Genomic DNA, 22657 nt, shown 5'->3' with positions numbered 1-22657 from the left:
ATAAACATCTAAAAATTTCTAAGTTAATGGTGGCAAACACAGTTTTATTCTTATAGAAATGACAAGAAAGAAAGAACTGCCTCGTCAATAGGGGAGGGAAATCATTTATCAGTTTTCACCATGAAGTAGCTCATGAAAATGAAAGCAATGATGGAGTAATTCCTTTTACCGATCGGAAATGTCAAAAAACAACAAAATTCTTCCACCCTAAAGCTATATGCTATTCCCATAAAGCCACTTTTTCTTGAATGTAGAGGCCAAGGCATTATTGACAAATGCTAGGTTGGCTCAATAGAAACCAGAGGAAGTAAAATTTGTGCCAAAGTAATTAATTCACTCATCACGCGCTAGCAAGATTTAAAGTTAATCTATACATTTTATGAAGTGAATACTGTGGATTTTACAAGAGTTCATTACAGTCCAGATCAATGAACAAGAATCTCCACTTGAGGCCCAAGGTTTTTCAGCACAAGTCAAGGCTTTCTCACAATTCCATTGTTCATTTTCCCTTTTCTTTTTTTTTTTTTTTTGCACAAGGTCAGAAAAGCTTGTCTTAACATAGCTTTGGTTTGTGGCACTTAAATAAGTAACTTGGACTACACTATGCACATGGAAATTTCTTACAGAGTATATGAGCTTCAAAGAAGATTTAAATGTTCTTAGCTTGAGAGGAAGGAACCCATATCAAAAGTGTATGACAAGAGGAAAAGGATAGATCAAGAATATCTGGATCAAATATCAATAGATAAAGAACTGACAGACTTAATTTCAGTTGCCTTAGAAAACAATTGGTTTAATATAACCCTCTTTCATCATTATCTCTCATTATTTTCCATTCTTATAATGGTTAACTGAGTCCTCTTGTCCCCCACTCCTTTAACTACTCCCACCTAGCTCCCAGTTACCCTGTATAGTTGTAGGTTTCCACTTGCACTGAACAATATTTATCCCTTGCTGGCTGCATGGCACTGGCTGATATGTAAATTGTCCATTGATAGATCTGTTTCACCAGTCCATTAAAATGCCTGTGACTATGTCTTCCACTACTAGACTGCTGATATTACTTTCGGCATATAAATATGGTTTATAAGAAAAAGAACTATTGTTGCCTATGACTTATCTAAAGTATTTTCGCATGCCTTTGAATTTTAGCAGCCCAAATTTCTTCGCATGTAGACACTTAAGTCAAACTGAGTATAATTTACAGTCTTTCAATGAATCTTTTCTGGAGGAATACACCATCATGCCACTTAGTGCCATTTTCAATCTCCAATTGCTGACGAAAATACATGGGATTGTACCAAACCTATTGAAGGGGACGTCTATAGTGGCTCCCCACTATCTGGAGAAGTAACTTGATCAAAATTGGCAAACGTATTCTTCTTTGATTACTTGTGTATAAATGGCTTTTAGTTCCGCTGATTGGCTACAACACTAATCAGCATTTGATTACAGTTTTACTTTCAAAGAAATGGAACGCAAAACCTTCAAACTTCCCTTTGTTCACTTTTTTTACATCTTGTTCCTGAGTCACCTGGTGTTCTGTCAACTTGATTATAAATTCTATGATAGCACTTGTCCGAACCTCACAAAAATTGTTAGATATGGTGTTTGGTCAGCTATTGCTAATGATACAAGGATGGCAGCTTCTCTCTTGCGACTTCACTTCCATGATTGTTTTGTTAATGTAATGAAATTGTCCTTTATTTCTATATTCAGGTCTAGTTATTCTCTTAAGATTTCATTAAAGTAAATCCCTGCCCCTAACCATATGAACAAATTAAAGAAAGCAGATAAAAAGATGTCTAAAAGAAACAAACTTTAGCATTTTACATAAAACTTAGGACATTTATGGACATATCCCCAGTTTTAGCGCATAACTTGCTGCTTACTGCAAGATTTTTCCTTTTCATAACTCTTTGATTCTCTCCAGGGATGTGATGCATCTATCTTACTTGATGATATTGGCTCAACATTTGTGGGGGAAAAAAATGCAGCTCCTAATAAAAATTCAGTTAGAGGCTATGAGGTTATTGACAATATAAAGGCTAGTGTGGAGAAAGCTTGCCCATCAACCGTTTCTTGTACTGACATATTAACTCTTGCAGCAAGAGAAGCAGTTTATTTTGTAAGTAACATATATCATTCATTGCTTTTAAGTTTTAACCTGACTGTATATCGTTATCATCCTTCATGTATTCATGTCATTAATTCTGCTCTTAATCAATACTTCATCTCAGGCTGGGGGATCATATTGGATGGTACCCTTAGGTCGCCGAGATGGCCGAACAGCAAATAAGACTGCAGCTAATGAACTCCCATCACCTTTTGAGTCCTTAGATACCATCATTGTAAAATTCAATTCAAAGGGTCTTGATACAAAGGATGTGGTTGTGCTATCAGGCATGGTTCTTCCTAAATGATTTCTACTTCTATTGTACATCTGCCAGTGACAGAGAAACGAACATTCAATGCCATAAGCATCAATCTGATCATTTCTGCTTTAACATAAAAAGAAAAAAAAAAATTTTTGCTTGCCATTGGCTTTATTCTGAATAATTAAGTTAGTTAGTAGGATTGCCCTAGATGTCATATGATTAACCAAATAGACTCTTGATATGCTAAATACAGGTGCTCACACTATTGGCTTTGCTCAATGTTTCACTTTCAAGCCGAGGCTCTTCAACTTTGGTGGCTCAGGCAAGCCTGATCCAGAACTCGATACATCATTTCTCAAAGGTCTTCAAAGCGTGTGTCCGGATCAAGTAGATTCGGACACCAATTTAGTTCCTTTAGATTCTGTTACCAGTAACAGATTTGACAACAGCTACTACAAAAATCTTGTGAACAGTTCGGGTCTTTTGCAGTCAGATCAAGTTCTGAGTACAGATAATAGAACTGCTTCAATGGTCCTTAACTACATCAAGTTCCCTTATCTGTTTTTCACAGATTTTGGAGCATCAATGGTGAAGATGGCCAACATTGGTGTGCTAACAGGACAAGATGGGGAGATAAGGAAGAATTGCAAAGTGGTCAACTAGTCACCCTGGAACTTGTTTTCTTTTAGGCAACAAAGGAAGTCTTTTATTTTCATCAAGTGAACAACTGCATGTAACCTTATGCTTTTGACATGTAAAAATGTAAGGTGTAGAAACTGATAAGTGCATTTCCTGATGCAATGTGGGCCCCTCTCAAGCTTTTGTCTCATCAGCTTGGTTCTAGCACATCAAATGCCAACTTGCATTGCTGCTATCAATGCCATATCCAATTCATTAACTTATTACCTCACAATTTTTAACCTTTGGATATCAAATCCATCCATTTTACTGTTAAATCAAAGTCCTTCGACTCATTTTAAGTTTTGCCTTAGTTTGTCCTTCTGGTGATAAATTCATGCAACTATGAGAATGCAACAATTGACCACGGTTATTGGTTTTAATATTTGAAGGGGCAATTCATGCATTTTGTTTGGATATGTATTTTGGGTAAAAAGATACATCATTACATCCTCTTTGTGTCTTGTGACTTGTCCATTCACTTTACCGTTACCACCCCAATTTTTTGTGATTTAGGCCAAATGTTAGGAATAATGAATGCAATTATTTTCATTATTAGTATCTTAATTGTATAAATTTAATTTAAATTATTTATATTTTAAGGATTCATATAAGATTTATGAGACTCATGAGTAAGAATGATAATGTATCATGTCGGAATGAATTTTTAATCACTTTAAATTTGATATGATTTTATATTTATAATACTTGAATCAAACTTGATTCGATTATTTTTTATTTTTTAATATCTGAATATAATTTTGATTTGATATTGTATAAAATCGTATTCAATCTGACTCGATTTAAAATTAATAAAATATTATTTTTTAAAAAATAAAATATTATTTTTTAAAATATAAAATATTAATTTTTAATATAAATATAAATATATATAAATATAAAATTAATTAATTAAAAATTAATTATATATATTTTGAATCAAATTGAATTTATTTACAACTTGACTCTACTTGAGTTCGATTTTATTTTTTAATTACTTAACCTTAAACTTCATTTAAAAAAAAAAAACTCTAAAAAATTTGATCAAATTGAAACCTATTAAAGAGACAGATTGAACTGACACCATCGTTCATTAGAACTTTAAATTTATAATAATTAATGTTTCATGATTATATATAGTTAATACAGTAAATTTTCAAAGGATAATTAATACGATAAAATATCCGGAAAATCAGCAGACAGGGGGCTCTGATACAGTACAATTGTACAACTGTACAATAAGCCATATCGTACGGCGCGAAAGCCAACCCAATCCTGGCTATTGGACAGCCCCAACATCAACATCTTTTCTCTCTCAGAGGACTAAGGCTGAGAAAGAATGTCCACCATTAATAGCCCCCACTCTAACCTCAAAATCCGTGTCATGTAACTCGCCAAGACAAAAATCTAACGGTTCCAAACCTCAAGCATTTCATACACCAAACCACACCCATTCACCCCTCCACAAGAAACAGCCAAAACGTTTAGTCACTGAACAGGCACCCAAAAAGCAGCCACCAGCAGCAGCAGCAGTGGTAGGGGTCAGCACTTCAGCAGCCAAAACAAACCCACACGGCAAACCAACAAACAAAGCCAGAAACGAAGACCCTTTTCTTTCTTTTCTTTTTTTAGTTCAAAATAAAAAGCGGGATTAGGGTCGTTTTAGGTTATTTTTATTTTTAGTTGAAGTAAACAGTTGACAGAGGGAGAGGGGGAAAAATGGTGAACCCAAGATGTTATTTGGACATAAGTATAGGAGGAGAACTAGAAGGAAGGATAGTCGTGGAGTTGTACAAGGATGTTGTGCCTAAAACTGCTGAAAATTTTAGGGCTTTGTGTACTGGTGAGAAAGGCATTGGACCTAACACTGCTGCGTCCCTGCATTACAAGGTTCTACCTTTTGTCTTTCTTATAGAACTCTAATATTTATATGTAAATGCATGAAAGTATCTCTAGTTTAGCGTTTACTCTTTTTCTTTCTTCCTGGAACGTCAAAAAGTGTTAAATTTCTTTGGTTTGAGTTTAGTGAGTGGCAAAGTAAGGGGCTTTTGCTTTGAGTAAAGTAAAAGCCTTTTGTGTATGTGTGTGTTTCTTTTATGAAATTTAGCTGGCATTATGTATTAGATCTTAATAAATGAGTATTTGGTAGAGCTTACATGTTTTGTTTGCACATTTTGTATTATGTGATATAAAGTTAAGTTTTTTTTATTAAAGGAAAAAGATTGAATTTTTATGGGCTCTAACTTGGGGTCCCTTTTTTCAACCTGGAATTGTTGTAAAAGCGGTAAAATGATGCGATGGTAAGCAGCAACATAACTTTTTCTTTTTTTTCAATGTTAATGCATGTAGACTTAATTTGAAAATTTGAGAAAAAGGGAACTAAAGATGGTGTAGTTAGTTGGTTTCTTGCTTTCGAAATTTCACTTTGGTTGAATGATCATATGCGCTTACTTAACAAGCTTTTACTCCTTATATCTCCTTTCTTTCAGACAATGAGTTTTTCTACCCAACCTGCCTTTACTTTTGTTTAATCTTTTTCTTTAGGTCCTATGTTTATGGGAACACAGGCATTCTGAGGCACATCACCTTAGAATTTGATGCGCTTAAGAGATGTGACGTTTTTCTTTTAATTCTGCAATTAAGAAATTAATCATCTAGATATGATGACTATGCAATTCCGAATAGTTTTCTTTACTTTTGTAAGAAACAGTGGAATGCTTTTCATTTTTTAATTATAGTTATTAATTTGCAGGGTGTGCGCTTTCATCGCATTATCAGAGGTTTTATGATACAAGGTGGGGATATATCAGCTGGTGATGGAACTGGGGGAGAATCCATTTATGGCTTGAAATTTGAAGATGAAAATTTTGAGTTAAAACATGAAAGAAAAGGAATGTTATCAATGGCTAATACGGGGCCTAACACCAATGGGTCTCAATTCTTTATTACAACTACTCGAACATCTCATCTCGATGGAAAACATGTGGTTTTTGGGAAGGTTATAAAAGGAATGGGTATTGTTCGTTCTATCGAGCATGTTGCTACTGAGGATGGTGATTACCCCGCTCAAGAGGTTATAATTGCAGATTGTGGAGAAATTCCTGAGGGGGCAGATGATGGAATATCTAACTTTTTTAAGGATGGTGATATTTATCCTGATTGGCCGGCTGACCTTGACAAAAAACCAGATGAAATTTCTTGGTGGATGAAGGCAGTAGACTCTATCAAAGCTTTTGGAAATGAGCAATACAAGGTATTGGATGTAATTATATGGTTTTCTGTGGTATAATTTGCTCCTTTCTTTCCCTTTTCGTAGATTACACTTGGTACATTCTCTATTGTGAATGAATACGCCTTTTACTCTCTTTGAATTATGAATGCTTAATGATGGCACATTTTCTACTATACATTTGATTATCAACTTCTTTTGTTTGGAAATTTGATTTACTGCCACAATGCTACTCACTAAATATTCCTAGTTGTTCCCTCTTACAGAAACAAGACTATAAGATTGCTCTTAGAAAATATTGGAAGGCTTTGCGCTACTTGGATGTCTGCTGGGAGCAGGAGGGCATTGATGAAGGTGCATAATTTAGTTTGTTTCTTTGATGATCATGATATTATTGCCATGAATCCTTTAGTTTTTCTGATGACTTTTTTTCTTCCTTTTTAATTTGTCATCGCACAGCAAAGAGCTCTGCATTACGAAAGACGAAGTCTCAGATATTTACAAATAGTTCTGTAAGATTTTGAGTTCCTTGAAAATGTCAGATCATCAATAAGTCATAGGTTTAGGCATCCAGCATGGCATTCCAATCTTCTTTCTCATTTTCTAGATTCTCATTCATTGAATCTGTTCTGCAATGGTTGGTTTGGAAGCATGTTATGGTAGGGAGTTCCTCTACTTTAGTATCTGTTATTGCTTATAATACTGTTTTCCGGTTATTGATGTTCATTTCCTATCATATAACTGCTCTCTGTGTTGTCTGCCTTAGGCCTGCAAGTTGAAACTAGGTGATCTAAAAGGAGCATTATTGGACACAGACTTTGCGATTCGTGATGGAGAAGATAATGTGAAAGCTTTCTTTCGCCAAGGCCAGGTCAGTGGTTACTCAAAGCCAAGTTTATTGATTCCTTGACACTTTTTACTTTGCCTGGGCTTTTTTATTGTCCATTTCTTTTTCCCGGTTGTGTTTCTAAGTTTGTAGCTGTGCTTGTTCTGGGTTGATTAGTATTGGAGCTTTTTCAAGCATAACAATCGTGTAGTTTACTTATTTTGGTAATTGGTTTGAGGTAGGAACCTTGCATGTTTATAACAAAATACACAGACCAATTCAGAATTGTTTGGTATGTGTTTTTGCCAATTAATTGTCATTTCTTATTCTTAGGCTGGAAGCACCTGTATGCTCTCTGTTTGTACTGAAATGCAAATTGTTCCAAATATTAAATGATTAATTGCAATTTTACCTGGGATGCTTTTTACTTTAAGTGCTTTTGTTTTCTTTGATGTCAGGCATATATGGCACTTAATGACATAGATGCTGCAGTTGAGAGCTTTAAAAAGGCATTGGACTTAGAGCCAAATGATGGTCAGTACAATCTTGTCTCTTGTGAAATAGCTGCAGTAGTTTAACGCACGGCACAAGTAATCAACTGCTAAACCCCTTCTATGCTCACTCACTCCCTCTTCCCTTCTCTTCCTCCCCTTTACGGTTTTTAGGTTTGAAGGGCTTGCTAGGTTTTCATATTTGATTAATGTAAATTTCATGGTTGTGTCACCTGGTAAAATTGCATGCTATAGTAACTTGAGTAGAGACTTGATGTTAAATCATCTTTTCCATTTATTAGTTTTTGCTATTATCCTTAATGCTAGTTCATGAAAATCATTCAATTATATACTTTAAATAGAACTAGGGGATGACCTTCATCTTATATTATTTTTCTGCTCCTCAGGTGGAATAAAGAAAGAACTTGCAGCTGCAAGGAAGAAGGTCGATCATCATCATCATCTATTCTTTCTTGAATATGTTGAATATTTATTGCTCCTCTCCATGCACTTCCCTTTGGTTTCATCTGTGGACGTAATTGAATTTGTAAAACTACTGCAGATTGCTGATAGAAGAGACCAGGAGAAAAAGGCATACTCTAGAATGTTTCAGTAGATCTATAGCCAAAATTATGGTACTGCAACAACCTTTACATTTGCTTTCTGATTATATAAGTTTCTCTGTCTACTAAACCGTGATTTGATGATTTGTAGGCCGCCTTTTGTCTAAAAGGATCAATTTTGGGTTTTTTTTTTGCATATATTGTCATTATCCAGTCATTGGAGTTCTTCTGACTATAGTCTGGCTGACTTTTGGAAAAATCAGGTTTGAATTTTTGGTTTTCTTTCTGCCATGGAATCTTGCATACATGTCTATTGTTTTTATCTTAAGGAGTTTATTCTGTTGCGCAGGCTTTAGTGTATGCTAAAACCTGCCGCCAGGTCTCTTTTCAGGAAATACTCAAACTGGATGAATTAAATTCAGAACTGTCTTTTATTTCTTTTTGTTTCTGGTCAAGCAGATGTGACATTTTATTCCCTGCAGAAACTGTTTTTTTTTTTTTTTTGCTTACATGTCTGTTTGAATTTATTTGAAAAATCTTTTTATGCGCACCGGACAAGTTTTTATTTGAGATAGGATGGATACTTTCTGCTTCATTTTAAGCTCTTTGTTCTTCGTGCTTTTAGATTTGCTCATCCATTGTGGCTCCCCTTGCTTGCACTGAGCAATTTCCTTGGCTTGAGCTTTTGGGAATGCAAAGCCTTTGTTTAGGACTTCGTCTACTCCTTGCTTAGTCAAGTCTTGATCTCCTGCCACCTCTTGTTTTGTTTCTTCATCTACGACTATCTTGTTCTCTCCCTTTCTGGTCCTTGATCTGTTGTCTGGATGTGTTTCTTTTAATCTTTTTAAAGCCAAGTTTCGCCCTGCCTCTGCTGAAACCTTCTGTTCCATGGCTACAGAAACCCGCCAATTTGCCAATGATGTTTCTTCTTTAACTCTTCTCTTTAGGGTATAGTAGTATTCCTGAGTTAGTTGTACTGGGGAATTATCTGATTCTGGATGATCGGTGTAGCGAAGTGCTTCTGCTGCTGATGCTCCAAAAGCTTCTGATTCTATTTTCACGGCTCTAAGGGTGAGTTGCAATGTCCGGAGAGTCTGCCTCCTTAGCCGCAAGGTTTGTTTTAGTTTTGATCTTGCTCTGTGCTCTTCATCCTTGTCTGCCTTCAACTGCTCCAACTCTTCTTGTGCTTGTTCCAGGGACCGGTTCATTTCATTGACCATCTTTATGGCCTTGAGTTCTTCCTCCCTTTTGAATCTAATATCCATGACAATGGTCTTAAGTTGTGATTCAAGCTCCAAAATTACATTATTAGACATAGAATTTTGATTTTGAGCAGCGTCGAGGTCTGATTTTAGTCTTTCAAGCTCATCAATCAGGGGTTTGGAGTCTAACCATGATTCTGTAGCATTATCCTTGGCTCTCTTTAGCTCTTCCTTTGTTTTCCTCAATTCTGCCACCTTGGCCTCCAAAGTGTTGCTGCTTCCTCTGTCTGATTCCCTTGCTTTGTCCAAGTAGTTCTCTGTTCTTTCACCATCAAACGACTCCATCGCTGTTATTATTGATCAAGGAAAGAGATTTCTCCTGTTGGGAATTCTCTGAAATTTTTGCATTATGAGTCTGATTTATTGTTACTCGTAATCGGGTAAGCCTTAAAATTTTATTTTATCGGCAATGCTGTCGTTTTCCAAATCAAATATTCATATGAATAAAGTCATGTGAAACTACTAGGAATGCCTTGTTTTTACCGGCTTCTTGTTCTTGTTATGTCCTTGCTGTCTGTTGGTTTTACATGGATGGTAAACGGCATAAGAGATAGATTCTTGTAATACTTGTATGATTAATGTCAAGTCTATTACTTTATGTCCATGTTGCAAATGATTTGAGAATTAAGACAAGACTAAACAGACAAGTAAACTAAGCATTTTATCGAGGAAAATCTTAATTTTCTTACAAGCCTAGCCGAAAATTTCGCTGTTCATGGAGCTTCATGGCAAATTTGGCAAGGGCTTCTTCATTTGTATGCCCTCCCTCAGCTTCCTTTAACTGGCCAGTCTCGAAATTCAGCTTTGAAGCTCGTTTCTTTAACAGCTTGTTTCCAATCTCCACAAGTTTTTGCAAATTCTCCTCGGTCGCAACGTCAGCTGTTGATGCGTCACCCGTCAATGTGTCATCCTGTTTAATCACCGGCCAAAATATGAAACACCTTCAATTCGAAATATTTTTTACATTTAATGCAATACTTATTCTTTTTATTTAAAAACTTTCATCTCTAAATTTAATACAAGAGGAAAATAACCTTAACTACTTCTAGAAGTTAGAATAAATTTGGGTAATTTAAAGACAATTTCTACTGGAAGATGCTGACATTTGTGGCGTTTGTCGATTAAATGCTGGACCTTTAGTTTTGGTGATAAAATTCAAATCTTATTAATCTCAAGTCGTGATTTTAAGCATCTAATTAGGTCCCTAAATTATACCTGAATGCGGAGATAATTTTCATTGCACCTACTGCATTGGAAGAGAGCAGACACATGAAAATCAACCATATCAGAACTTGCGTGCCAACAAGAATCAAGAAGTGGTGTATTTCCATTACGGAAGATCCAATCTGACATGCTCCAATTATTGGCTGTAACCGCATCATACTTTGGTGCATCCATGTGGGTAGTACCAGTGCCAAGTGATAGCACAAGCATCCTCTTGCTGTCCATAGGTTCAATATCAATAAAATCCGCATTTTTCTTCATTATCTCCATCCAAACATGGCTAATAGCTATTAGAGTCTACATATATTTCAGATTAAATGGAGGTTAATTATCAAAAAATATTTTAGCTAATGACAAACTATAAGCTAGCTGGTTATGTTCTCACAGGGTTGTTTGCAGCAACTGCTCCATCGATAAGATTAAATGTGTGGATTTTCTCATCGGAATCCTTAGTTTCAAAGTAATATGCTGGTAGAAGAGTAGGAGCAGCAGAGGTACCGATGCAGGCATCTGCTAGCCTAGCATTTTTCCAAGCATTTACTTTCGCCTAAAAAAATAACTTCAATTTAGTAAAAATAATAACAACAAATGGTAGTAATCAATGGTAATAATTCGTACATCATTTGTTGAGAAGATCACTGGCTGAAGGAGCTTGATGTCGAAAGTTGGTATAACCACATCAGTCAATGTCTGCTTTATAGTAATGTCTCCTAGTAACTGGTTTATCAATGACCTTAGGTATATTCCATCGTACTTTGGTCCAGCCGTCGATGGATTATTGCTGCTAACTTATAACACTTTTGAAGTCATAAATTCACAAATAAAGATGGGTTTGAAGAATAGATGGAATATCTCTCGTTCCATAATTACAAGTATACCTGTCCTGAGGGAATATCTTGGGGGAGTGCTCCAAATAGAATTTGTTGATGTCATTTGCCTCGTACATGGGTTGTCGTCTGTTTTCCTTGCTCGGGGCTGTAAGCATCGTGGCTACCAACCCACCAGTGCTTGTTCCTGCAACGATGTCGAAATAATCTGTAATTCTTGCATTTGGTCCATCCAGCTCCTAATAAATCAATCAACCACAGATATAAATCATGCCGAACCAAAATTTTAACAGATAATGATGCTAAAAGGGCAAAATTTGCTGTTTGATATTGAGTTGAGGTATATACATATACACCTGAAGCTTGGATTCAAGAAAGGCAAGAAGAGTGCCTGGAATTATGCCTCTAATGCCACCTCCATCAATGCTCAGCACAGTTACCATCTTTCTTTTCGCACAACTGTTTCGCATATTGATTCAGAAGACCTAGCTGCTTGAAATTTCACAGTTATTTGTTGATAACGAAATTAACATAAACTATATATGAAGCATATACTACACCGATGATCAAAAATAAAAAATGTATACATATTTATAGCAAAAACTGGGAGAATAGAGTGAGGACCATGGACTAATTTATTTATCATGTTACTTTTTAACCATTTTGCAGTTGGTTGATTGCTACCTACTTCACTGTAGCACTTTAATTGCCGCTCTTTGCTTTAAGTTAGTAATTTATAATATTAGTTATTAATTTAATGCTTTGTTTGTATTGTAAAGGTAAAGTGAAAGCAGAGAGTTGTTATGAGTGTATCCATCCACTAACTACACTTCTTTTGGATAATATAAAAACCACGTCCTACTGTCTGCTATTAGGGATTGAACTCTGATCAGAACTAAGAGTTTAGTATTAACCATTGGCTACTTTCTGCTTAATTTAAAACCAATGGTTCTTGCTGGTGGTCATGATCTAGATGTGTTGTAAACCAATAGTATCTAAATTTTATTTTATTTCTTCTTTTCATAGATGATTAATATATGTTATTTGGTTTTCAGCAATATGTTCTTTCAGCCACTGTTAGTAAGAGTTCATGCAAAAGAGTTCATCCATTCAATGATCAAGCGACCTTATTATTTGACAAATAAAATATATATAATAATAATAATAAGAAAATGCTTCAAAGCTTTACAGGAGGAAGCATCACACTAAAATCTCAATTCGTCATGCAAGCCAAAGCATTCGTTCTTCGTGTAGCTTCTTAGCAAAATTGGTAAGAGCTTCTTCATTGGTAGGCTCTCCTTCAGCTTTTTCATTGCGCTCTCCTTCAGCTTCTTCAAACTTGCCAGTTACCAAATTCACTCTTGAGACTCGCTGTGTCCCAATTTCAATGAACTTTTTCAGATTCACCTCAGTTGCAAAGTCCACCGTTGATGCATCACCCGTCAATGTGTCATCCTGGAACCACAAAATGTGGAAATACTAGTAAATTATATGAACGTGACACCTAATGGTTATTAGTATATTTGATGTAAGGACGATAATTTTATCCATAGCAATGGAGAATCTGACTTTTTATTCAAATGAAAATGGGGATAGGTATTATATTGTGAGTATAAGAACGATGATGTATATGATATTAAATTTTTATTGGTTACAAAGATGGGAATGAGTAATATAACACTCATCATGTATCTATACCTTACATATATATTTATATATATTTAGTAAATATATTTTTTATTAAATAATATAAAATTTTATTTTACATTAATTAGAATTAATATATTTTTATTGAAAATATTATGTTAATATATATTTATAAAAAATTTTCTAAATATACATGATAAAAATAAAAAAGCTAAAAAATAAATTTTGGTTTTTAATTTTTTAAATGCTGTGAATAGGGGGATTATTCATATCCATTAGATACCTACGAGAATAGAAATAAATTTAAAATATTCGTTAGATATGGATATAAAAATGAGTATAATATAAAAATGTAGAGATAAAGATGAGGAATGCTTTACCCTCAAATACCCCACCCATTGATATTTGATGTACCGGCAATGAATATATTTTATACGTTATCAATGAATTGAATGATGACAATTCATTAATAATATGAATAAGATAATGCCACTTTATTAATAAGTAAGTTTTTAAAAATATATTAATTTTTTGTATATTTATTTTAAAAATAGATATTTATTCATTAATAAGATAAAATTAACTAATTCACAAATAGTGTATAAAATTTATACATTAAAAGTGCATTATAAACACTCCATATAATCCAAAGATTTTAGTTAGAGTTAAATTTTTATTTTATTTATTTTGGTTGTTTAAAAAGTCGAGTCACAAATTACAAAAGAAAAGAATTGGGATTGAAAAACATTGAAATCTTTAAAGATGTGTTTTATTTGAATTTTTTAGATTGAAACCAAGTTAAAAAGAAATTAAGGTAATTGTTTTCAAACTCCTATTGAAGTTAGGATTAAAATGCCTATATAAAGAACCTAAATTAAGGTGAGAAGAATGGGTCAAAAAGGTAGAAAAGAAGAAAATTTTTTGTGATGATTTTTAATTTTTGAAAATTTTTGAAATTGAGTGCCGGTTAGATTTTAGGTTTTCATTTGGAGAAATATTAGATTTTGGAGAAAGATTAGATTAGGTTAGATTTGGAGAAATAGATATCAATACCAAGTTTAAAGAATTGTTCTAGGAATTTTTTTTTTTTTTGAGTATTTTGAGTTTTTGGTTAAATTTTTCAATGACCCAATTAAGTCCAACTAATTTGAATTTTTTTCTTTTTCTGTGCTTGTTTTATTTTCTATTTATTTATTTTATATATTATTTTTTTTAGATTATACTGTATTTGATTGTCATATTTTATTATTATAAATTTAATCATAAAAATTATCATGTATTTATATATATTTTTTTTCATAAAATATTTAATAAATCCGATAATAAAATTTTTTCGTGTATTATTTGAATGTTGTTGAAGTAAGGAATACTTTTGAGAGATTGACCAAGGTGTTGGAGAAAACTTGAAAATATTTTCAATATTTAAATATTTAAATTAATAAAATAATAAATAATAAGAATAAATTAGGGCAATTGAATTTAAGTTATATCATGTATTTATATGTGCTTTTTCATAAAATATTTAATAAATATGATGATAGAACTTTTTTAACAAAATGAACATATTATTTGAATACTTTTAAGATGATAAATACTTGGTTCGATGGAAAAAACCTAAAAATATTTTCACTAGTTAAAAATCTAAATTAATAAAATAATAAATAATAAAAATAAATTAGGACAATTGAATTAAGACTAAGAAGATAATTCTAAAATTAATTGATACCAATTTGTTGGTATCATAAGAATGTTATAATTTTTGTAATATGTAATTGAACTCTGAAATCTAATTTTGTTTTAAAAAATTAGAACTTAATTTTTTAAGAATTCTTAATCAAGTTTATGATAATTTAAAGGAAATAAATTTACTTAGATAACCACAAGTCTATGGGTAACGATTTCATATATTATGCCTAATAAATTAATTCTAAGATATACACGATATGGCATGCATACATATACATTATAACATGCATCAAATATAAATTTTATTTGTAATATTAACATTCAACATTCCATATTTCAATTACTTTTGGTGGAAACCTGAATGCGGTGATAATTTTCCTTGGAATGAAGGGATTGGAGCAGAGTAGAGGTAACAGTCAACCATATCAGAGCTTGCATCCCAAAATACATCAAGCAAAGGAGTTTTCCCAGTGTCATAGAGTCAGTCGATCATGCCCCCATTTGGAGGCATAGATGGCATTGTATTTCTCTTCATGCTTGGCTTCACCGGTACCTAGTGAGAGTGTCAGGATCGAGACTTAAGCTTCGAATTCGTGCGATTTCAGGATCTGAGTATCTACTCATTTGAGTTTCGGATCAGCTTTACTTCCACGATTTATACCATTGTAAGGTATTGTCCGTTCTGACCCCTGATCTCAAGGTTTTGTCCTACAAAAAACGTCTCACAAGAAAGAGATTGTGTGAATCCTTTTATACCTCAGTGATCCTCTTTTTATGTTCGATGTGAGATTCAGGATTCCTCCTTAAGTCCGTGACATTTTCTCCCACTCAATCTCGTGGTGCCATCGTCACGGAGGCCGATCATTCTGTCTAACTCCTCGAGGTGCTTGGCATAGATCGAACGGTATAGGACTGGCTCTGATACCACTTGTCACAAATCGAAATTTAAGCTCCGAACACGCGCGGCTCTAAGACATCGAATGAGTGGATGCCCGATCTCAAAATCGCATAAATTCGAAACTTAAATCTCAACCCGTGACAATAGCACTAACATCTTCATGCTGTCCATCGCCTCAATGTCCACAAACTCAGTATCATGCTTCAATATCCCCCTGGAAATGTGATTTGCAGCAAATTCATGTAAAGAGTGCCGGGAATAATGCCTTTAACGCCACCTCCATCAACACTGAGCACTGTTACCATCTTCCCTTTCGCAGAAGTACCAGCCCAATGGCCCTTCCATTGTTGAACCACAGGATATAACCGTGAGCTCACCTTTCTTAACTGTAGTCATATTTTCTTGATTTGCTTTGGTTAATTATAATCTAAATTAATTATGATTAATTTTCATTCACATGTCACACGTTTGATAATTGTTTAATTATTGGCTAATATGTCAAATTTATATCCTCACTATCATTCTATTAGGGACCCTTTTTTTTCTTTTTGAATCTATATGTTTGCTTGATTTCGTCTAGATAACGATGGTTAGGTAGTGTCAAATTATTGGGTAATTAGCAGTTAATTTTGGTTTAAAGCCTTTGTCCGAGAATCGAGGCAAAATGTTAAATAATGAGTTTAGCTGGTATCGATCAACTCCACGCATGAATCACATCAACATAAAATTCGCTATTTGGATGTACTTTTTATGTTTCGTTTCAATGAGCTGAGCGGTGGGACATTCAAAGGGCCCTTAGAGAGAGAGAGAAAAAAAAAAGAATTTTACGATAATAATCTTATAATCCAAACATAAAAGCTTAAATTTAATTAGCTGTCTTAAATTCATATCTCACATTTTGATTTTTGGCATGCTAAGAAAATACTGTGATCCACTAATTCAACAAAATTTTTTTAAAAAAAATTAAAACTTTTTAAATTTTGATAGTTGGGTCTTAAAGAGATTATTTTATGCAGGGCAGTTGCAACTGTTTCAATCAGTTCTTTTCAGTGCAAAATTACTGGTGTCTTATGTTCATCCTGGAAAAGTCGTCGTAAAAAAAAAAAAAAAAACAAATGTTAGAGGGGCTAAAATTAGCTGGGAAGTTAGATGCAAATCCAAGTAACCAAGGCCTGGAACATTGCTTGCATATTTTGGCATGTTTGGGCTCTTTCTTGGAACTATGATTCAATTTGGGTGGCCTGAATTTATGTTTATCCTTTGAGAAGAACCACCTACTGGCAAGCAAAGGTGACAACTTTTGTAGTTGGGGTTGGAGGAAAATCTTGAAACTATGAGATATTACCCAAAATCTGTTAACCCTAAACCCCTAAACTGTTAATTACTGTTTAACGGTTATTACAACCTGAGATGAGCTCTTAAGCACGCTTTCTCTTTGCAAGATGAGCGCAGTGCGCACCCAGTGCCATTTATCAGAAGGTCTGCGTTCTCCATGTTTCTCGTCAGGGTCAGTTAAGATTCCAGTTTGCGTGAAATTTTCTGCAACTATAAAACCTGTCTACCTTTATATTAATACTGTACCCAAACAAAGCTTTGCCTTAACTCGTCACTTAACTCAGCTTGTCAAACCTCCCCACTCGCTATCAATGTCTGACAACTCTAGGTAAAATTTACTAAATTTCTTTACTAAAACTCATATTGGAGACTAAAATAAAATATTTTTATGTCAAATTTTAGCTGCATGAATGGAGCTTATGCTGAGATTGTGGTGGTGCGACATGGAGAAACGGAGTGGAATGCTGATGCAAGAATTCAGGTTTGAATTTCATGAGAAAGTTTAAATTTTTTTAAATATTTAATAACTTTTTTATATTTTGGGATTTGGTTAGATACAAAAATGCCAAAAATCGAAATTGTTTTCTGGAAACAATCGGATATTTAGGGATAAGGCATGCGCGGGAGCTTCTATGATCTATTTATTAATTTGTTTGGCTTACTGATTTTAATCATGTTTTAGTAAGTTTTAGTTTTGTTATTGATAAATAATAATACTTAATTTAATGTTGAAAGATTATAAATATGAAGTAAATGCTTATGCTTTATGGAATCTAATTTTTGGTGATTTCAGAATTGGGTAAAGTAATAGAGGAGAAAGTTTTGGTAGGTTTATGTAGGAAAAAAAGGAACTTGGTGTTTATGGGCTTCATAGAAGCCTAAACCACTTATATTTGACATGGATAGTTGAAATTTGTAATTTGCATTTAGAACTTAAACAACAGGAATTGTTTATTATCAGTATAATGAATTCATATAAGAGAATGCAAGACGATGAACACGGCAGATATCAGTTTCACTCTTATCATTGTATTGCTGATCATAGTTTGCTATATCGGGTACGGTTTTGGACATATCAATTTCCACAAAAAAGATATAATCACGCTGCTGATTCATTTTGATTCAGCTCTAATTATACATATTGGTCCTTCTATTTTCATATTTCAATTGCATTTGTGCCTATCCTTCCTTTTGTTTTATGGATGCCGTGGCTAATGTATCAGTGTATTTTGATTAGTTTATCTTTTATATCTTTTGATAGGGTCATCTGGATGTGGATCTAAATGAAGCTGGGAAACAGCAAGCAGCTTCAGTATGTTATTACTTGTATTTTTTGCTGATTTGGCCTTTCTTAACTGATGTTGATGCCTTAAACTCATTCTTTGTCCTCTGCTTCTCACTTATAGTTAGCTGATCGACTATCAAAGGAGCCTAAAATATCTGCTGTATATTCATCTGATTTAAAGCGAGCTCTTGTGACAGCTGAGACGATTGCAGCTAGGTGCGGTGGGTTACAGGTATGAATCACAAAGCAAGGCTGTTGGAGATGGATGTGTTAAAAAATGTGTTTTCCAGTTGTTAAGGCAGTTGCTTTTAGAATTCTATGTTTCTAGCTTGGAAGAGTTTGGCCTTATATGTGGAGTTTTTAAGTTTTCTTTTTTGTTCGATGCGAAGCAGGTTATAACAGATGCAGACCTAAGGGAGAGAAATTTAGGGGATCTTCAAGGCCTCATATTACATGAAGCAGCCAAACTTAGTCCCAAAGCTTACAAGGCCTTTTTATCGCACAGGACAGATCAAGATATACCAGTAAGTTGGGATTGGTTTGAACTCGGAAGACAGCATTGGGGAATCTTGAAAGAAATTGGTCTCTGGCTTTGTTAAAAATAGCACATATTCTCTATTTAAATCGATAAATATATTGGCTAGACAATTGCTGGCTTTGGCGTTTATAATATTGCATATATTTGCTGAATTATGTTCAAATAATCAATCATTTGAAGCACGGTTCTCTAGCATTTTAAGTTTCAAGTTAACATCCCAATTTATGGTAAAAAATGAAGGCCCAAATTTTGGATTACATACTAAAGTTGAAATGGACCAAATTGAGTCTAGCTTTTTCTTGATTTTGCAACTATCATCCTCTCTCTAACTGGAAGGAAATGGTTGTCATCACTAGATACCCTTATTTTTGGGCCATGTCACTAGCTAGTTTTCTTAATCCCAATCCACTAGTCTGTCCAAGCATATCTAGTTCTGATGTTGTAGTACTGATTGCACCTCACTATATATTAATATATTTACTGATGGTTTGTTGATCTGTGCCAGTTATTATCTAGTTGTAAGCCTTTTTTGTTTAAACCATCTTCAGGCACTAGCTCTTGTTATAAAAAAAAAAAATTTGTGCAATAACTGGATAAGTGTTTTTACAGTAAAAAAAAAAAATGAGATGTCTACTAGGACATTAAACAGGGTTTTCAAATTATTATACATTTAAATGCTTACTCTGATTCACTCCATATTCAGGGTGGTGGAGAAAGTCTTGACCAGCTCTATCATCGCTGCACATCTTCATTGCAAAGAATTGGTAGGAAGCATAAAGGTATGCTGTATCATTTGTAAAAGGGGAACTCTTGAATCATAACCAAGATGTAAATGATTGGTTTATGGACAGTTGTTTAATTTTTAGCACTTATTCAAACTTCAGTAATTCAACGTAATAACGAGGTGTTGGTGCTGTAAATATCTGGACCATATAAGTGTTTCAACAACTTTATTTGCCTTCCCATTGCCTACTGTTAGCATCACTAGGCTAATATATTTCTGGTTTAAATATCTGAATCGTTGCTTATCGCTGTGATAGGAGAGCGAGTTGTTGTGGTTTCCCATGGTGGTGTCATTAGATCACTATACAAGCGAGCTTGCCCAGATGGAAAGCCTGGAGGGAAGGTGCTTAATACATCTGTAAACATATTTCACTTGTCTGATGAGGATTGGACTATAAAAACCTGGGGTGACGTTAGTCATCTCGAACAAACAGGATATCTGAAGTCGGGTTTTGGGGGTGACAAAACATCTGGTTAGTTTGTAGTTTTACTTGATATTCCTTTCTTTGGCACTTTGTAATTGATTATTCAGGCAACGGCACTAGAATATTCAAGGTAAGGTAGTTAGGCTAATTTTTCGAGCTGCTTTCACCTGGGATTATCTCTTCTAAACTTGATTCTGGAACAGCTCTTATATTCATTTACGAGGCAACTTTTCTTTTAATTACCATTTTAAAAGTGTTACAAAATGGACTAAAGGACTGTTTTCATGAATTTGCAAGTTTGTTAACAGAATTCCATTTCGTTCCCTGAGGCTAATTTTCAAGAATGGTAAATGAATTATAGATTAGAAATCCGCCAACTAAAGACGTTATTCGGTAGAATGTTCATCCACGAGAAAACTTGGCTGTTTGTACTTACCACCAACACCAAGTGACTAAACTTTTCAACTAGATCCATGTACAAACCTAGTTCTTGGTAAATCACTTTAGAAATAAAAAGAATGAAAATTTTCATGTGATTAATGTTTGATTTTTGGATTTGATTGTAATTTGATGCTAAATTAAGAGCTCCATGGGTCAAGCTTACACTGAAATTATCGTGGTGGAAGAATTCAAGTTTCTACTTCTTGAGAAAATTTAGTTTTTTTCTTTGGTTAATTTAATTTCATTTTAAAAGGGACATATGGATGTTGAACTAAATGTAGTTGGGAGACAAGATGCAAATTTAGTATGTTTAGTAATAATTTCTTTCTCCTTTGATGACCTTTCTCTAATTTCTTCTGATTTGAAGCGAGCTCTTGAAAAAGTTGAGACAACTGCTGCAAGCTGTGTCAAGTTTGAGTTATGAATGCTTTTCACTGTTGAATTTTGTCAAATTGGACTTCATAAAGTTGGAACAGATGAAGTTCATCAGTGTGATTGTCCCATGTTAGAAAGAAGTGGGCCTTATTGGTGTTGATCATAGTTTGCATAAATGAGACGCTTTCACAACTACTTCATCAAGTTGTTGGCATTTATTTGCGCATTAAACATGCCCCTTCTAGAAATGAAAGAAATGCAGGCGTTGAGCATTGTTGTGTATATTGATGTTACAAGTACCATAGTGCACCATGAGAAAGAAACTCTTTTCGTTAGTAGCTAGTTATGATCAATAATAACAGTTTGCTATCAGGCTTTTTGTTAGTCTCGGAGCACGTCATTCAATTAATGGTTAGGTAATATGTCACAGCAATTTGCTGGCCATAAGTCTTTTTTCTTCAATCATATTTTGGTATTCCATGGTCGCGCTGTTCTTCTGGCATTCAGGAAGCATTTAGAAATTAGTTATGATGGTGTTGATGATGATTAGATAACTAACTACTGATTTACTCGCTCTGATTTTTACTATGTATGCAGGGAGGTGGAGAAAGCTTAGACCAACTGTGCTACATCTTCATTACAAAAAAAATGATCAGAAACCCGCAGGTAATTATTATGTGATTTGTGAAAAGAAACTTGAACTCTCAAAATGTAACCAAGTTCTAGAACATATTACTTTCAGTTTTACCTGTTTTACTTACTTGCAAGTTCCATTTACCATTAAACCTTCTGGTGTGACTTCGTTTGCCTAGAAAATTTCTACTTTTACCAGACACTGCCTATGTTTCTGGTTTAAATTTTCTGAATTAATTGTTGCTTATTTTCACTCTATGGGGGGGACTTGCTCAAAGAGGTTTAGGGGGAGTATACTCAATACCTCTGGAAACATATTATGTCACTTATCTGGTGATGATGTTTGGACCATAAAAACCTTTGTGATATCAATCATCTCAACTAAACAGGACATTCCAAGTCTGGTCTAGGGGGTAATAAAACATCTAGTTAGTTCTCACTTGAATACTTGATGAGCTTAGCATTTTTCCATCAGGTTATTCAAGTCGAATAAATTAGCAATGTCGCCGAACTGATTAGAAATGAGATGCTTCGCCTAATTCAGGCACTCTCTAAGGATTCTAGAGTATGTTCAACGTAATCGTAAATGTATGCGTACAAGGTTTGAAAACTTTGAGACACAGACTCCTCATCGGCAACATATGCCAACCCTGGATGGAAACAACTAGTCCTACCTTACATAAAAGTTTGTACTAAAACTTATGCATAACTGACCAAAAAGTGCAAACCATGCAAACACCAGATAGGGAAACTTATCTGCTGTACTGTACTTTCTAGTAGTTGCAAGCAGTTTTGCACCAGGCTAAATTCTTTTGGAAGGCTTTGTGTTTAATAGAAGCTTTTGCTTTCAAAATTCATAGGACAGTAGGTGCAAGGGAACTCTCAATATCATTGCATTGTTTTAAACACACCAACTCTCTCTCTATGGACCATACATTTTCAAACCTTTATCAAGTACATGAGACCTATAATTTTAAACACCGATGATGCAACGTAAAAAAAAAAAAACGAAAGTTAAACAGTTTAATAAAAACTATACATAAATTTGATACAAATATAAAAAATATTTCGTGTTTGATACAAAATAAACACTATAGAATTGTGTGAAAGTTTTTTTTTTTTTTAAATAAATA

At 34.1% G+C, this 22657-nt stretch overlaps 4 protein-coding genes and 1 pseudogene across 10 annotated transcripts; 3 read left to right on the top strand and 2 right to left on the bottom strand.

Moving 5' to 3' along the window:
* Nucleotides 1-1407: 1407 nt before the first annotated feature.
* On the top strand, nucleotides 1408-3350 carry LOC111292625 (peroxidase 10-like). Its single transcript, XM_022885085.2, has 4 exons — nucleotides 1408-1687; nucleotides 1934-2128; nucleotides 2241-2403; nucleotides 2632-3350. The coding sequence occupies exons 1-4, from the start codon at nucleotides 1472-1474 to the stop codon at nucleotides 3039-3041; spliced, it is 984 nt and encodes a 327-aa protein (XP_022740820.1). The 5' UTR covers nucleotides 1408-1471; the 3' UTR covers nucleotides 3042-3350.
* Nucleotides 3351-4332: 982 nt separating this feature from the next.
* On the top strand, nucleotides 4333-8760 carry LOC111292676 (peptidyl-prolyl cis-trans isomerase CYP40-like). 2 transcript variants are annotated; one of them, XM_089766586.1, is made up of 10 exons: nucleotides 4333-4946; nucleotides 5809-6309; nucleotides 6552-6639; nucleotides 6745-6797; nucleotides 7052-7156; nucleotides 7570-7645; nucleotides 8010-8047; nucleotides 8165-8237; nucleotides 8380-8428; nucleotides 8515-8760. In XM_089766586.1, the coding sequence occupies exons 1-8, from the start codon at nucleotides 4776-4778 to the stop codon at nucleotides 8216-8218; spliced, it is 1086 nt and encodes a 361-aa protein (XP_089622712.1). In that variant the 5' UTR covers nucleotides 4333-4775; the 3' UTR covers nucleotides 8219-8237; nucleotides 8380-8428; nucleotides 8515-8760. The 2 variants fall into 2 exon arrangements, with proteins under 2 accessions (XP_089622712.1, XP_089622711.1); XM_089766585.1 differs by having other exon boundaries at nucleotides 8317-8428.
* An 872-nt stretch (nucleotides 8761-9632) lies between these two features.
* On the bottom strand, nucleotides 9633-12198 carry LOC111293257 (patatin-like protein 3). Of its 2 annotated transcripts, none has more exons than XM_022886059.2 (7): nucleotides 11835-12198; nucleotides 11530-11717; nucleotides 11270-11432; nucleotides 11037-11198; nucleotides 10643-10948; nucleotides 10117-10337; nucleotides 9633-9760 (listed from the first exon to the last, which is right to left on the bottom strand). In XM_022886059.2, exons 1-7 carry the CDS (start codon nucleotides 11946-11948, stop codon nucleotides 9721-9723), a joined length of 1194 nt encoding a protein of 397 aa, XP_022741794.2. In that variant the 5' UTR covers nucleotides 11949-12198; the 3' UTR covers nucleotides 9633-9720. The 2 variants fall into 2 exon arrangements, with proteins under 2 accessions (XP_022741794.2, XP_089622710.1); XM_089766584.1 differs by having other exon boundaries at nucleotides 11530-11665; nucleotides 11835-11993.
* Nucleotides 12199-12577: 379 nt separating this feature from the next.
* Nucleotides 12578-16105, bottom strand: LOC149516380 (patatin-like protein 3 pseudogene; annotated as a pseudogene).
* Nucleotides 16106-16711: 606 nt separating this feature from the next.
* Nucleotides 16712-21745, top strand: LOC111292391 (phosphoglycerate mutase-like protein 4). Of its 5 annotated transcripts, none has more exons than XM_089766583.1 (8): nucleotides 16712-17372; nucleotides 17447-17525; nucleotides 18306-18356; nucleotides 18451-18561; nucleotides 18722-18853; nucleotides 19571-19646; nucleotides 19908-19993; nucleotides 21489-21689. In XM_089766583.1, the coding sequence occupies exons 1-8, from the start codon at nucleotides 17152-17154 to the stop codon at nucleotides 21570-21572; spliced, it is 840 nt and encodes a 279-aa protein (XP_089622709.1). In that variant the 5' UTR covers nucleotides 16712-17151; the 3' UTR covers nucleotides 21573-21689. The 5 variants fall into 5 exon arrangements, with proteins under 5 accessions (XP_089622709.1, XP_022740501.2, XP_089622707.1 ...); XM_022884766.2 differs by having other exon boundaries at nucleotides 16715-17372; nucleotides 19908-20123; nucleotides 21489-21745; XM_089766581.1 differs by having other exon boundaries at nucleotides 16719-17216; nucleotides 19908-20123; nucleotides 21489-21745.
* The last annotated feature ends 912 nt before the right edge of the window (nucleotides 21746-22657 follow it).

Source organism: Durio zibethinus, chromosome 10 (assembly GCF_047325235.1).
Source record: "Durio zibethinus cultivar Kanyao isolate XHJ-2024 chromosome 10, ASM4732523v1, whole genome shotgun sequence".
NCBI lineage: Eukaryota > Viridiplantae > Streptophyta > Magnoliopsida > Malvales > Malvaceae > Durio > Durio zibethinus.
Note: the sequence above shows the minus strand (reverse complement) of the source record. Positions and strands in the feature narration are given on the sequence as shown.